The sequence below is a fragment of the Oryx dammah genome, unplaced genomic scaffold, assembly GCF_014754425.2.
Source record: "Oryx dammah isolate SB20612 unplaced genomic scaffold, SCBI_Odam_1.1 HiC_scaffold_12, whole genome shotgun sequence".
In the NCBI taxonomy this organism is placed as follows: domain Eukaryota; kingdom Metazoa; phylum Chordata; class Mammalia; order Artiodactyla; family Bovidae; genus Oryx; species Oryx dammah.
In genome coordinates this window covers 50,148,127-50,163,118 of record NW_024070196.1, presented here as the reverse complement: position 1 = coordinate 50,163,118, position 14,992 = coordinate 50,148,127, and the positions used below count along the sequence as shown (strand labels likewise).

The 14,992-nt window shown below is 50.3% G+C and overlaps 1 protein-coding gene across 2 annotated transcripts in view; it reads left to right on the top strand.

Moving 5' to 3' along the window:
• The first annotated feature begins 1,847 nt into the window (after positions 1 to 1,847).
• AACS (acetoacetyl-CoA synthetase) overlaps positions 1,848 to 14,992 on the top strand; it is a 52,083-nt gene continuing 38,938 nt past the window's right edge. Inside the window, exons 1-4 of one of the 2 annotated variants that reach the window (XM_040250588.1) lie at positions 1,848 to 2,163; positions 9,902 to 10,005; positions 11,345 to 11,465; positions 12,988 to 13,101. In XM_040250588.1, coding sequence (XP_040106522.1) covers positions 2,031 to 2,163; positions 9,902 to 10,005; positions 11,345 to 11,465; positions 12,988 to 13,101 — 472 coding nt within the window. In that variant the 5' untranslated portion in view covers positions 1,848 to 2,030. Of the gene's footprint in view, positions 2,164 to 3,151; positions 3,494 to 9,901; positions 10,006 to 11,344; positions 11,466 to 12,987; positions 13,102 to 14,992 lie in introns of those variants that run through there. The other variant, XM_040250589.1, reaches the window with a different exon arrangement.

Below are 14,992 nucleotides of genomic sequence, written 5' to 3'. Positions count from 1 at the left end.
GGACTCCCACCCTTCTCTGGGCTTCCCTGGTGGCTCAGACGGTAAAGAATCCACCTGCAATATGGGAGACCTGGGTTCGATCCCTGGGTTGGGAAGATCCCCTGGAAAGGGGAATGGCAACCCACTCTAGTATTCTCACCTGGGAAATCCCACGGACAGAGGTGGCTGGTGGGCTACAGTCTATAGGGTCACAAAGAGTTGGACATGACTCAAGAGACTTAGCACGGATGCAGCCACTTTCACAAAGGAGGTGACTTGTGGACAGAGCTAGAATTGGCCCCAGAACTTGGAGGTCAGGGGAAGGGGAAGTTCTGGAAGTTGTGTTAACATAGTCAGCACTCTGTTCTAAGCTAGCACCTATGTTTATTTGTCGTGACTGGGAGATGGGAGCTATTTAAGATTAAGTGGTGGAGGGAGGGGGTTGCTTCCTAAAATGCCAGCACTGCAAAAAACTGTTACTTGGGAGAAGCTGACTGGGTTGCTGTCAGAATAAATAATGAGGAATATGGGAAGGTCCCCAGAACAGTGCCAAGGTGCAGTAAGAGTACAGCAAGTGAAGCTTCAAAATAACTCCCATTGCAAGTTTCCCTGGTAGTCCAGGGGACATGAGTTTCAAAGCAGGTGGTGGTGGGAGGGCAGGATCCCATTGCTGGGCAACTAGGCCTGTGCACCACAACTACTGAAGCCCACACGACCTGGAGCCTGTGCTCCACAAGAGAAACCACTGAAATGAGAAGATCGCATGCTAGAGAGCCCACGGGCAGCAACGAAGGCTCAGGGCAGTAAAAAAAAAAAAAAAAAAAAGATCCTATGGCAGTTTCCTCTCCATCTCCATAGCAATCATCATCTCTTGAAACATCACCTTAATCAGTCCTCCTGCTTATACCCTTGCTTCCTGAAGACTGTTCTCAATGCTGCAGCCAGAGTGGCTCCTATGACAGTTATAGCAGAGTATGTCCTTCAGCTCACAACCTTGCAGTGGTCTCGTGACACCCAAGGTAAAAGCCAAAATCTTCATTGGTCTCCAGGAACCCACCTGAGCTTCCCCGTCTTCCTTCATTGACCTCGTCTTCTACTCTAGGTCTCAAATGAAAAGACACTGGCCTCTCAGCCAGCTCACTAACCACATCCAACACTCTCTTGCCTCAGGACCTTAGCACCTGCTGTTCCTTCTGTCCGGAAACTTTCCCCCAGGTTACTAAGTAGCTCACTCCTACCTCAAGGTATTGATATAATAACCTTTATAATGGGACCTTCCCTGACAATCTTTTTCAAATAGAAACATTCCTCCCATGTTTTCTACCCTTCCCTGATTTTTCATAGCACTTATTACCTTTTATTACGTGAATATTACTTTTTTATGTATGATACTCATTGGGATAGTTTTTTATTGTACGTATTATACTATGTATGACATTTATATAACGTATTTGTTGACTGACTCCGCTCCTCCCCACACCTGTCCCCCACCTCTTATCTCTTGTTGACTGAGGGCAGGAATTACGCTTCGCTCGGTGATGTATCTGCAAAGCCTGCACAGTGCCCGGTACCCAGCAGGTGCTCGGTAAATACGGGTAGGACCAAAAAAAAAGAAAAAAAAAATCAATAGAGAACGAAAGAACACATGAACGAGCCTGCGGTCTCTACCTCGCCTTCCGGCCCTGGCTTAACCCCTTCGCGCTCCAGGTGAGGCTGGGAGTCGAGCCCAACGCGCCTGCGCAGCACCACCGGGTGGGCGTGCACAGGTTGTGGTCCCAGAGCAGGGGCGGCACTCCTTTTCGAGGCGCCGCGCCCGCGGAGGGTTACACTCGGGAGAGGCGGGGCCTTCGAAGGCCGGGAGCTTTGTGGGGCGGGGCTCGCTGGGAGTCCGGGCGGGGCGGCTGCTCCGCGTGCAGTTGCTCTACGTCCGCCTCGCCGCTCACCCGGGGTCCCGCTCCCCGGCCTCTGCCGCCGACCCCGGCTCGGTCCCCGGCCTAGTGCCGGTCTCCCGCGTAGCCCCGGCCTTCCCGCCGGCCTTCCCCGCCGCAGCCATGTCCAAAGAACCGCGAGCCGGGCGGGAGGAGATCCTGGAGTGCCAGGTGATGTGGGAGCCTGACAGCAAGAAGAACACGCAGATGGACCGCTTTCGGGCGGCTGTGGGCGCCGCCTGCGGCCTGGCACTGGGTGAGTGCGGGGTGCGCGTCCCGGGGGGCTCTCCGACCACCTCTTGGCTGGACCAGGGGCTTTCAGAAATCGGGCTCCTCCCTTGGCCGTCCGAGGGACCACTTGGCAGAGACACACTGCTCCTGGAGTCCCGGGAGCCCCCCTTTTCCTGGACGTTGGGGTCAGGGCCCATCTTAGTTGTTGGAATGGTCTCCTGATTTTCATCTTCCCGCCTCTGGGGGTTGGAGGAGCCACTGGACAGGGGGGCCCCCCTCCCTGGGGGGGGCCCTCCCTAGGGGGTGGGACCCCTCCCTAGGGGGTGGGCATCTTCTGACTGTGGGGTTTTGCCCGCGTGTCTGTGCGGGCTGTCACTTCCTCTCTTTTCGGGGGGCCAGTCTCCTCTTCTCTGCAGTATCCATCTCTCTGGTAGGGTAGCCCCTCTGATCTTGGAACCCCTGTGGACTGAGAGATCCCTTGTTAGGCATTCCTACCTGTGAGGAGTGCTCCCTGGAGTCTTGCCCTCCCATACCGGGGGCTTCTGTTTCTCTGACCCAGGTCTTCTTTGACCCTTAGCTCCTCCCTTCTGTTGAGGGATGGGTCACTTGGCAGCCACATTACCTGGTGCTGACCCCTCACGGCGCACCCCCCCCCCCCGCCCCCACCGCCCCCGAGGCTGACCCTGCTAGAGGCTAGCCTGGATTCTGGGCATCGAGGAGATGGATGATGCTCAGGCAGGAGGCTGTCTCTGGGATTGGAGTGGAACTCCTTCCCTTTATGTATTTACACGCCTAGCCCCAGGCTGAACCTAGCCCAGTACCCACCTTCCAGCTCCCTCCCTGTCCTCAGGAGCCACCTGGGTGAGATGGCCTTTTTCTGAGTGAGAAGCTTTCCCCCAGCTCTACTTGGCTGTCCACCTCCTTCCTGCATCCTCCCTTCAGCGACTTTTCATCTCATTGTGACCCTTTCCCCCTCGTCTCGCCCCTCTGCTGGCTACAGGGACTCCTGTGTTTCTGTTGGCGGCATCACTGTCCTCAGGGAGCCCCACAGGAATGGAGACTTGGGTCGTCTGCCTTCCAGCATGGTCCCCTTTCCACCCCAGTGCCCGCATCTCCTTGGGGGCCCTGGTTTCCTCTTCCCTGAACCCTGGCTGGTTTTCCTCCTTCCTGCTTCTCTTTTCTTTAGTACCTGCTGCCTGCGGGCTTTGCCTGAGCAGCCTTGAAGCGAAGGTCTGGTTAGCCACACCTGGGCTCTGAGACTCACAATGGCTCCTTGTTGACCACGGATTTGCACATCCTGCCACCTGGCAGCTTCCATGTCCTCCACAGCACAGTGGGCATCATAGCTTCCACAGGTAGCCCCTTCCCTTGCCCACCCAGCTCCCTCCTTCTCCTGGCTGCCTGCTCCCTGGAGACAGGTGTGGCTTATTACTCTCTAGGCCTTTTTTTCAGGTAATAGTTGGTAAGTTAATGTGTGTTGGATTGGGGGACAGAGTTGTTGCTTTTTGGTTACACTGCACCGCTTCTGGGATCTTAGTTCACCCTCCAGGCATTGAACCTGGGCCCTCGGCAGTGAGAGCACAGAGTTCCAGCCACTGGACTGCCAGGAAACTCCCTGGGGCACAGACTTGATTCCCGCCAAGAGCCAGGAGTGGAACCACATCCTCCTTTTGTGTTTCCGTGCCTTGATTCCTTGCCTCTTTTTCTTCTGCCAGCTGTTCTCCCTGACGCTTTACAAAAATGATTTCACAGAAGGGCAGTCCTGTGAGATGCCTGAGGCTGAGCTGTCACCTCACTGCCGGGATCCTGAACCGGCTCTGCCACTTACTAGCTGTGTGGTCAGAGGGAAGTCACTGGATCTCCTGAGCCTTGGTTTCCCTCATGTGTAAAATGGGCATAATGAGAGGACCGACATCATTGGGTGGGCGTGAAGGCGATCAGGCTGAGTGCTGTGCCACACCTGGCCGGTGGGGGTGGCTGAGCAGACACTGGCAGGCACCAGTAGCCCCCAGACTGTCTGCCCAACTCCTGTCTGCCCTTAAGGCTGGGACTGGTGGTCTGCTGGCCAGGGTGAACCTGCAGACTTAGTTTGGGCTTCTCACACTGAGTTGCAGTCTCCTTGAGAGACTGCATAGGAAAAGCAAGATTTCCAGCTTCTTTGGCAAACCCACTGGCTCGTGATGATGGGTTCATGTCCCCACAGGCGGCATCAGCTGAGCTGAGTGGGGCTCCTCTATTGGTCTGGGAGTGCTTTAGACCTTGTTTTTTTTTTTTTTTCTCTTCCTCCTCTTCTACTCCTGATGGTTAACCCACCCTGCTTCTCTCCTTCCCACAGGCCTGGCCCTGGACATTTTGGGCTTTGCTTTACGAGCCAACTCAAATGCTGTCTTCTCTGATTATTCTCTTTGACCACTTTCTTTTTCTCTCTCTCCAATTGCATATAATTTGGACTTTTAACCTGTCTTGCCTTTTTGTTTAATTGTGAGCATTTTTTTTTTTTGGTCTGTGAGGCATGTGGGATCTTCGTTTCCTGACCAGGGATTGAACCTGTGCCCCCTGCAGTAGAAGCATGGAGTCGTACCCACTGGACCATCAGGGAATCCCCTATTTGTGAGCCTTCTTATTTGCTTAAACACAGCATCCTTGAACTTGTGTTGTCTGTGCCATCAGCGGTGGCTGGTGTGTGGGTGGTGGGCAGCACTGAACAATGCTCTTTTCTGGATGTAGGGAGAGAGCAAGGGATGCGTCCTCACAGGCTGGCTCAGCCCTACTGCAACCCTGAGATGGGATGAGTTGGGGGGCATTCCCCAGCCCCTCAAGACCAGTGTCAGTGGGAGAATTCTATCCTTGTGTTTTGGAGGGGCAGGGCCTCCCTGGAACTATGCAGTCTCTTCCAGGACCAGAACCGTAGGTTGGTTGGCTCTTGTCATGGCTTCCAGCAGAGTTCGTCTGGGAATCCACAGCATGCCCACCTAGCCCTTGGGGTCCTCTGGGTGCAGACCTTGGGGGCAGCCTGCAGCCCCAGCCCAGCACATGTGCTTGTGACACTTGGCCTTGTTTGCAAGGCCCCAGGGGGCATACTACACGTACCAGCTCTCGATCATTAGGGGAGGCCACCAGCTTTATGGTACGTGTTACTTTTTGCTTTTTATACAGAGCCATTAAAAAAAAAATATATATATATATATATTTATTTGACTGTGCTAGGTCTTTTCGGAGAAGGCAATGGCACCCCACTCCAGTACTCTTGCCTGGAAAATCCCATGGACGGAGGAGCCTGGTAGGCTGCAGTCCATGGGGTCACTAAGAGTTGGGCACGACTTCACTTTCACTCTTCACTTTCATGCATTGGAGAAGGGAATGGCAACCCACTCCGGTATTCTTGCCTGGAGAATCTGAGGGACAGAGGAGCCTGGTGGGCTGCCGTCTATGGGGTCGCACAGAGTTGGGCACGACTGAAACGACTTAGCAGCAGCAGCAGGTCTTTTAGCTGCAGCACATGGGTCTTCGTTCTGTGTTGCAGCACGTGGGATCTAGTTCCCTGACCAGGGGTCGAACCCTGCCCCCTTGCATTGGGAGCCCAGAGCCTTAGCCACTGGACCACCAGCGAAGTCCCAGTACACGCTCTTCTGGAGGACTGGGCCAAGTGTCTTTACATCACAAACTGCAACTCATCTCTGCATGCCAGCATCTGGGGGAAAACTGGCCAACACAAAGAAGGCTTGGTCTCCATTCTCAAACAGCTCAAGTGTCTTTGTTGGGAGAAGGCTCTCACAAAGGTAGCAGCGCTGAGCAGCGGGCGTAGGGGCATGTGCTGCACACCTTCTGAGCTCCGGGGCTATTAGAATGCTGCTAAAGGGGGCTGACAGGACCTTGAGCTGAGATGTGAAAGGTGTAGGCGGGTCAGAATTCTCACAGGTGGGGAGGAAGAAGCCAATGAAGAAGCCAAACTCAGAGGCCTGCAGGGACCAGGCAGGTGTTGAGATATTAGTTAACAGTGAATGTTTAGTGAGCCCTTCCTACACGCCAGGCCTCATTTGGGAACTTTGCATGGATTAACTAATTTATTCCTCAGTAATCTGGCCAGATAGATGGGGCTTTCATCAGGGTTCTCATCTGAGAAGCTGGAGGCTTAAGAGTGTTGGCTGAGGTCTCGGAGCAGTGACCAGTAGGGCTGGAGTCAGTGCCCTGAGGTATTAGGTTGCCTCTCACATGTGTGTGAAGGGCCAGGTGTGGCGGCTGTTACCTATTTAGCTGTTTGTCACCGTGTTGTGTGACTGCTGCCTGTTGCTTCATTGCAAATCACCCCAGGACTTGGTGACAGTAAACGACAGTAGATGTTTAGTATCTCTCAGTTTCCAGGGGCCGGGCTTCTGGCAGGGGCTTAACTGGACAGTTCTAGCTCTGGGTCTCCGAAGGCTGTGTCTATCTGTTCTCATCTGAAGGCTGGACCGGGGCTGGCAGCCACACTATTCAGGGGCTGGCCTGCATGGCAGTGAGTCATTGCTGGTTGTCGGCAGGAGGCCTCCGCTACTTGCCACCTAGGACTGCTTGAGTGTTCTCCCAGTGTGGTCACTGGCTTCTTGCAGAGCAGGTGATCATGACAGCAAGAACTGCAGTGCCCTTATGACCTTCTGACCCAGCCTCACAAGGCACTCGGTCGTTTCCGTAACAGCTGGTTGGTTTGTTGGATCAGCCTGGCTCAGCCGGGGTCAGGGAGGGGACACCTGTTGGCCAGCTCCCACAATCAAGATGCCCGCCTTCTTGGGAGAAGTCAGAAATTCTGAATTTCATTCGGAAACCCAAATTTAGTATCAGCTGCTTCTGTTTCTTTCTGAGCATCGTGCAGACTGAATGAGACATGCCTGTGGTTGGTCACTCAGTTGTCTGGATCATAGCCTCTGAGCCCAGGTTGGGGTGTATGTGTGCGAACAGAAGCCCCGGAGTCCCTGCTTGACTGGAGAGTTGTGGACAGTGGGAGAGTTTGGGCACAAACTCCACCCACTTCTCCATGGGTCATTGTGAAGTTGAGATGGCGTTGTGACCTCCAGCTCCTGGATTCTCAGGCTGGTTACATTTCTCCACCCTGCTAGATGCTGTTGGGGATGCAGTTTGTGATGGGCTATCAAGGTCTTCAGGGGGGGCCTGCGTTTCAAGCTCCGGCTCCATCTCTTGTGTCAGCCTGGGCAGGGGGGTGGTTGGTTTGGTGCCAGAGCTCTTTGCAATTTGTGAGGATCAAGATGATTAAAAAAAAAAAAAAAGCCTGGGAGAGGGAGGACCTGCAGGGCCTGTTTGTCTAGTGCGGTTTCCCCCAGGACTTCCAGATGCTCTGCTGCTGGAGAAGCGCCCTGGGCCTGGCACTGCCTCCCTTGACAGGGAACATGGCAGCAGGCTCCTGCTAACATGCGCTTTTTCATCCCTGTCTCCTTGTCTAAGCTCGTGCGGTGCGGCCAGGAGGTTCGTCACGTGTCACGAGTGATGCTCAGGGTGACAAGCTTGGGCCCTCCTCTCTGACAAGCACTGTTCTTAGTGCTTTCTGTGCTTTGACTCATGCAGTCCTTGCAGTGACCCCACGATAAGTACCATTATCTTACTTGGAAGAGACAGAGGCCCAGAGAAGATTAATGACTTGGGTGACATCAGCCAGTTTAGAGAGTGGCAGGACTTGCACCCGGATGGTTGGCCCTGAAGCCAGTGTCTGAGCAGCATGCTCTCTGCAGTTTTCCCTGTGTCACAGGTGAGGATGCTGAGGCTCAGAGAGGTGAAGCAGCCAGCCCAAGGTCGCTGTCTAGTAAGTGACAAGAGCTGAGGTTTGAAGCCAGTCATCCAGCCTGGCCCTGCACTGTCATGGGAGGACCCAGGGCTGTCTCCAGCCGGTTTCCAGATGACACTCTGGAGAAACAGTCCCAGAGGGACAGCGTGGCCCGTCTGAGGTCCCCAAGCACTGTGTCAAGAGTCAGGGCTGGCTCCAGGCTCCCAGATGCAACCATCCCTGGCGTCTTTCCCTGTGAGCTTGATCGACCTGGACTGTGGCTCCTGGCTTGAGTAGATATAGGGCAGGGCTCGGGGGAGGTTCTCTTGTAGGGTCTGGAGGACGGGCAGGCATTATTGCTGGGACACCAGCTTCTCTTTCTTGAACTCAGAGCTCTAAGGCACCCCGCCTTCCCCTCATCACAGCTATGCTGACTCTTCTCCCTTTGTTCTGATCTCTGCTGCCAGAGATGCCCCATGTCCTGGGCTCTTGGCTTCCTCCCTGGTCTTAGCCCCCTGCCCCTGCCGCCTTGGCTCTCAGTGATTGCTCTCTTCCTCCAGCTCCCATGTCCAGCATGACTGAGAACAAATACTGGATGCTGGCACTTCCCTGGTGGTCCCGTGGCTAGGACTGAGCTTCCAATGCAGGGGCCTCAGGTTCGATCCCTGATCAGGGTACTAGATGCCACATGCCATAACTAAGACCTGGTGCAGCCAAAAAAAAAAAAAAAGAACTCTTAAAAAAAAAAATTTACTGGATGCCACATGGAGGAGGGACACTGCCAAGGGCAGGGATCACTATGTGTCATCCTCTGGATACATCCCCAGTGAGGATGATGAAAACTGTAGTTGAGTGATGCAGTGAGAGAACTTGACTTGTTGGTCAGCTTCCTGCTGAACTGTTATCATCCCCGGGGGCACCGGTGGATGAATTTTAAGTCTTGTTGAAAACATACTGAGATTAAAAAGGCCCAAAGAAGGGACAGAACTTGCCCATGGTTCCAGGATTAGAACCTGCTGAGAAGAACGTGCCTCCATTTGTGTAAAAGTGGGAGGCAGAGGATGTATTTGCTGACACATAAAATCTGCAAGGTCACACACGAAAAATTCTCTTTCACTGGTTACCTCTGGACCAGAAAAGTTAGAGGGTTGTGGGGGTAAGAGAGAGGGAGGCTTTTTTTTTTCTTTAATCATGTAATCTTTTATTTACTTTGTAATTTTGAATCCTGTGACTGTAGCACTTACTCAAAAATCAAAATAAGTAAATAATACAAAAAAATCCCCATAGCATTGTCTTAGCATGAAGAGTCATTGGCAAGCTTCCAGTACTGGACTGAATTTTCATATCTATTTAGGTTTTCTGAGTTTGTAGGGTATAATAATGTGTTAAGTCACTTTAGTCGTGTCCAATTCTTTGTGACTCTGTGGACTGTAGGCTGCCAGCTTCCTCTCTCCATGGGATTCTCCAGGCAGGAATACTGGAGTGTGTTGCCATGCCCTCCTCCAGGAAATCTTCCCGACCCAGGGATCGAATGTACATCTCCAGCATTGGCAGGCAGATTCTTTACCACTAGTACCATCTGGGAAGCCCCTAAGTGTTTTATTCCTGGGCTCATTGAAATCCTCATATTTGCCCTGTGAAGCAGATTGTTATTAATCATTTCCATTTCACAGATGGGGAAATGGAGACATAGGACTTACAGAGCTTGCCTGAAGCCTCACAGCTAACAAATGGCCGAGCCGGGATTTGAACCCAGGCCTTCTGGGTCCAGAGTCCATGGTCTCAGGCATGCTGGTTAAGATGAAAAATCAGCTGCCTCATTGCTTTGGTTCTTTTAGGGGACTAGCAGTGGTGGGTTTGCTTCAGCAAAGACTAAGGTGCCCTGCTCTCCCAAGATCCTTTCTCATCAGATGCCTTTGAAGCCTTCAGACACATGTAACTCTGTCTTGTCATTGAACTAAGTTTCCTCCTAAGATTTATCTGAGCTATATGTCTTTTTTTTTTTTCCCAGAAAATTATGATGACTTGTATCATTGGTCAGTTGAGTCGTATTCAGACTTCTGGGCAGAATTCTGGAAATTCAGTGGAATTGTCTTCTCATGCATGTATGATGAGGTAAGTAGAAATTTCACTTACACATTCTTTTCTACATTGCAAAATCATTAATTTGGGAGGATCGTGGTTATGATTCAAGATGAAGTGTTAATTTGGGGGAAGACTAAATCCTATCTTATTTTAAAACCTCACAACAGTGGGAAAAAGTCATTGCCTCAGAAAATTGCTGGGGGATTGTTTTGGGGTCAAGGACCTCATGGGTACTCTGCAGACTTGGAGCCGCACAGTGAGCATGGATCCCAGGCCCTGTCTTGCCACTCTGAGTGATCCTAAGAGTAGGGCATCACTTTGTTTTTATTTTAATAAAAATTGTTAGAGTTGTGGTAAAATACACATAACACAAAATTTACCATTTTATCCATTTTAAAGTATACATTCAATGATGCTACATGCATTCACATAATTGTTTTCTAAACTATCAGGTTTGTTGTTAACTTGGATTTTATTTTTGTCAGGGCAGCATGTGGGATCTTAGTTCCCTGACCAGGGATCAAACCCATCCCCCGCTGCAATAGAAGCTCAGTCTTAACCACTGGACCACCAGGGATGTTCCTAACCTGGATTTTAGAGGAAAAATCCGAGCTCTTTATGCTCAATAAATATCCAGGGACTGGGAACTGTTATTCAAATAATCATTTGTTGTGTTGTTGGTTTCATTGTGAGGTGAGCCATTCTGAAAGGTTCATCTGCAGGCACTTGGGGAAGAAAACCAAGGTTCCAGCCCCTGAGGACAGAGGCAAGGATCCTGCTTTCTGAAAACTGTGGTGGGAGGGTCAGGTAGGCCCTGCACTTTGATCCCCTGGTTTCCATGCTCCTGGTTACACCTGGAACACTGGGCGGCTGCCATGTCTGTCTTATTTACTTTCTCTCATCAGCATCTTTCATAAAGTAGGGGCTTAATAATTGTTGATGGAATAAATTAGTGGGGATGGTGTTTTCCGTTGGCAATTTTTTTTTTACATTAGCGAGGAATAATTGCTATGTATAATTATGTATTTCAAGTGCACATGTGATGACTTAATATATATATATATATATATATATCTTGTGGAGTGATTACCAAGATAATTGACACAGTCATCACCTCACAAGGTACTTTTTTTTTTTTTTCCTTGGTGAGAATGCTTAAGATCTCTCAGCAGCTGTCAGGTACACTGTACCGGATTTATTTCTATTTTCAGTTTCCAGACTTTGGGCCAGGTCAGCATTCCGTCCATAAAAGTCTAGTGTCGCTTGGGCTGGTTGGTTAGTTGGCTTCCTGGGATGCAGAGTCCCTCGTGCGCATCCTTGGTGTTACCCTCTCGTGCATGTGTGTCTTGGTTTGCCCTTGTCCCCCTAGGTCGTGGACACTTCCAAAGGGATCGCCGATGTGCCTGAGTGGTTCAAAGGCAGTCGCCTCAACTATGCAGAAAACCTCCTGCAACACAAAGAAAACGACCGAGTGGCCCTTTACGTTGCACGTGAGTCCCAGCAACTGCTCAGGTTTTCCTCTCTTAGTGTGTGTTTTTAGTTTTAATTTTTTGGCTGCACCAGGTGACTTTAGAGATCTTAGTTCCTGGACCAGGGGTCAAACCCTGGCCCTCTGCCCTGGAAGCGTGGAGTTCTAACCACTGGACTGGCAGGGAAGTCCCGGTTCTGAAGCATTCAGAATCTGATATCTTATTTCCAAACAATATCTTGGGACCTTTGGGTTTCATGTGTGTGTGTGTGTGTGTGTGTGTGTGTGTGTACACGTGTGTGATGAGAACATAAAATAGTAACTTCACCATCTTAACCATTTTTTGAGTGTCCAGTTCAGTGGTGTTAAATATATTCACATTGCCATGCAGTAAATCTCTGGAACTTTCTCACTGAGACTCTGTACCCACTCAACATTGATTTCCCCTTTTCCTCCCCCAGCCCTTGGAAAGTTATATATATTAAAAAAAATCACAACCCGATCAGAGAATTCTTCACTTTATAAAAGCATTGCCAATAGTAAAAAAAGAAATTTTTTAATGGCAGATTCTGAGTATGTGTCTCAGAGGTGCCCTTTCCCACAGCTTTTCTTTTCCATAACGTTGGGTAAATCTGTATCTTGTTTTGTGTTCTCTGCATCTGTGTAACGTCTCCCAGGCATGTTTTCTAACCTGTATTTGTACAGGTGTGAGTTTCAACCATGTCTGTGACTCAGAATCTCTCTCTCTTTTTTGAAAAATTTATTTTGTTTTTTGGTTGTGTGCAGTGTGGGATCTTAGTTCCCTATCCAGGGATCAGCCCCAAGCCCCCTGCAGTGGAAGCATAGAGCCCTAACCAGTGGACCACCGTGGAATTCCCTAGAATCTGTTTTTGTTTTTTTAAACTAAACAAATATATTTTTACCATGTCGAGTTGGTTTCTGAAATACGACAACACAAATCAGCCATGATTCTACATACATCCCCTTCCTTCCTCGCCTCCCTCCCCTTCCCCCATCCCATCCCTCCAGGTGCTCACAGTGCCAGACTGGCCTCCCTGTGCTACACAGTCACTTCTCACCAGCTGTCACCCGATAGTGTACATATGTTGATGCTACCTTCTCCATTCGCCTCACGCTCTCGCTTCCCCGCTGTGTCCACAAGTCCATTCTCTGCATCTGCATCTCCTTTCCTTTCCTGCAAATAAGTTCATCAATATCATTTTTCTAGATTCCGTATATATGTATTAATATAGTATATTTGTTTTTCTGACTTATTTCACAATGTATAACAGGCTCTAGGTTCATCCACCTCACTGGAACCGACTCTAATTTGTTCTTTTTTATGTCAGAGTAATATTTCATTGTGTATACATACCACATCTTCTTTATGCATTCATGAGTCGATGGACATCTAGCTTGCTTCCATGTCCTGGCTATTGTAAATGGTGCTACAAAGCACATTGGGGTGCATGTGTCTTTTTCGAAGATCAGAGCCTCTCTTTAGAGGACAGTCCATGGATGACCTATCCCTTTGCTCTTCCCAGGGGAAGGCAAGGAGGAGATTGCGAAGGTGACTTTTGAAGAGTTGCGGCAACAGGTGGCTTTGTTTGCAGCAGCGATGAGGAAGATGGGCGTGAGGAGAGGAGACCGGGTCGTTGGTGGGTATTTCTGGCTCCTGTCACTGTGGGAACAGGGGAGTGGCTGGGAAGAAATGCGGTGGAGTTGGGTCAGGTTGCCCATGGCCTTGTGTATACGTGTGCTGCACAAACTAGACCAGGAAGGATGATCACTGAAAGTATGGCCTGGCGGGAGTGAGCTGGGCTGTGAGGGTCCTTGGCTCTCAGCCCCAGCGTGAGCATGTCTTCATGCTGAATGGGAGCCAGTGTTCACAGCTATGTATTTTTTTTTAGTGAAACATGGTCCTTTTTTTAAAAAAAATTTTTATTTATGGGACTGTGCCCACTCTTAGTTGTGATGCTTAGGATCTTTAGTTGTGGCGTATAAACTCTTACTTGTGGCATGTGAAATCTAGTTCCCTAACCAGGGATTGAACCTGGGCCCCCTGCTGTGGGAGCACTGAGTCTTAGCCACTGGAGTGCCAGGGAGGTTCCAAAACGTAGTCCTTAAATGAAACACAAGCCAGAGAGTTCATCAGTTGCGTGCATGCTCAGTCATGTCTGACTCTCTGCAACCCCATGGACTGTAGCCTGCCAGGCTCCTCTGTGTATGGGATTCTCCAGGCAAAAGTTTTGGAGTAGGTTGCCATTTCCTTCTCCAGGGGATCTTCATGACTCAGGGATCGAACCTGACTCTCATATGTCCTTCATTGGCATTTGGGTTCTTTAGCACTGACTCTTCCAAGGCTGGGAAAAGCTGGCTGCTGCATTTTCTGTGTCTGCCCACCTCCAACGCACTGGTTTTCGGAGGAATTTCGGAGGGTAGTTTCCAGGCTGTGATTTCCGCTGCTGGTACTGACATGACTGTAGACTGATCCTGAAAACCCAGCAGAGGGAGTTTTATCAGTGGAGACTCACCTGACAGATTTCCTCCGCCGCACAGATGCCACGGGTGGTGCCGCCAGCCTGCTCGTTTCCCAGATGAACAACCGAGGTCCAGGGGAGAAAATTCACCAATTCATTTTTTTTTAATGTGGAAAGAATTTCATTATAAAAAGCTGGTAGTTGATTTAAATGAGAGGGCTTCCCAGGTGGTGCTAGTGGTAAAGAACTCATCTGCCATTGTAGGAGACGCAAGAGACTCGGGTTTAATCCCCGGGAGCAGGAAATGGCAACCTGCTCCAGTATTCTTGCCTGGAGAATCCCATGGACACAGGGCCCTGGAGTGCTATAGTCCATTAGGGTTGCAAAGAGTCGGACACAACTGAAGTGACTTAGCATGCATGCATGCAGACAGCTTCAGTTCACAAGGTTGTTAACATAAAGTATGTGAAAATACTTGGCCTCTGGAGATTATTTTAAATAAGAAATGAACTTTTATTTTTTATTTTTGGGCCATGCTGCTTGTGGGTTCTTAGATCCCTGACTAGGGCTTGAACTTGGGCCCTTAGCAGGAAAAGAGTGGAGTCCTAACTGCTAGACCGCCATGGAAATCCCCGAGTTACTTAATAATGAGGCATGAAATTTCATGGCCAGGACATCTCATCACAGATCTGTTAAACAATCTATTGTAACTGTTTGGTGCTACAGCATAGGAGCAGGACCCCTGGGCCCTAGCTTCCTCATACCAGGCTGGTGGCCACACTGTCCCTGGGGATCCCCACCAGGGTTTTCTCACTCAGCGTGGCTTCTCCCATGTAGGCCTTCCTGGTGAGAATTTGTTTAGCAGCTTCGAGGGTACCAGGCTCCCTGGAGTCAGGTGGTTTTCTTTTTGTACTTGGTGCTGCCTTTGGGCCTGTGGATTTGAATGAGAACTTCCTTCTCCCCTGGAACTCGAGTTTCTTCATCTTTAAACAGGGCGGCAGAGAGGCTGACCTGACTGGTTGTACAGAGTGTCTCGTGGGTGGAGAAGTCAGGTGTGCCTTCTTAGTCC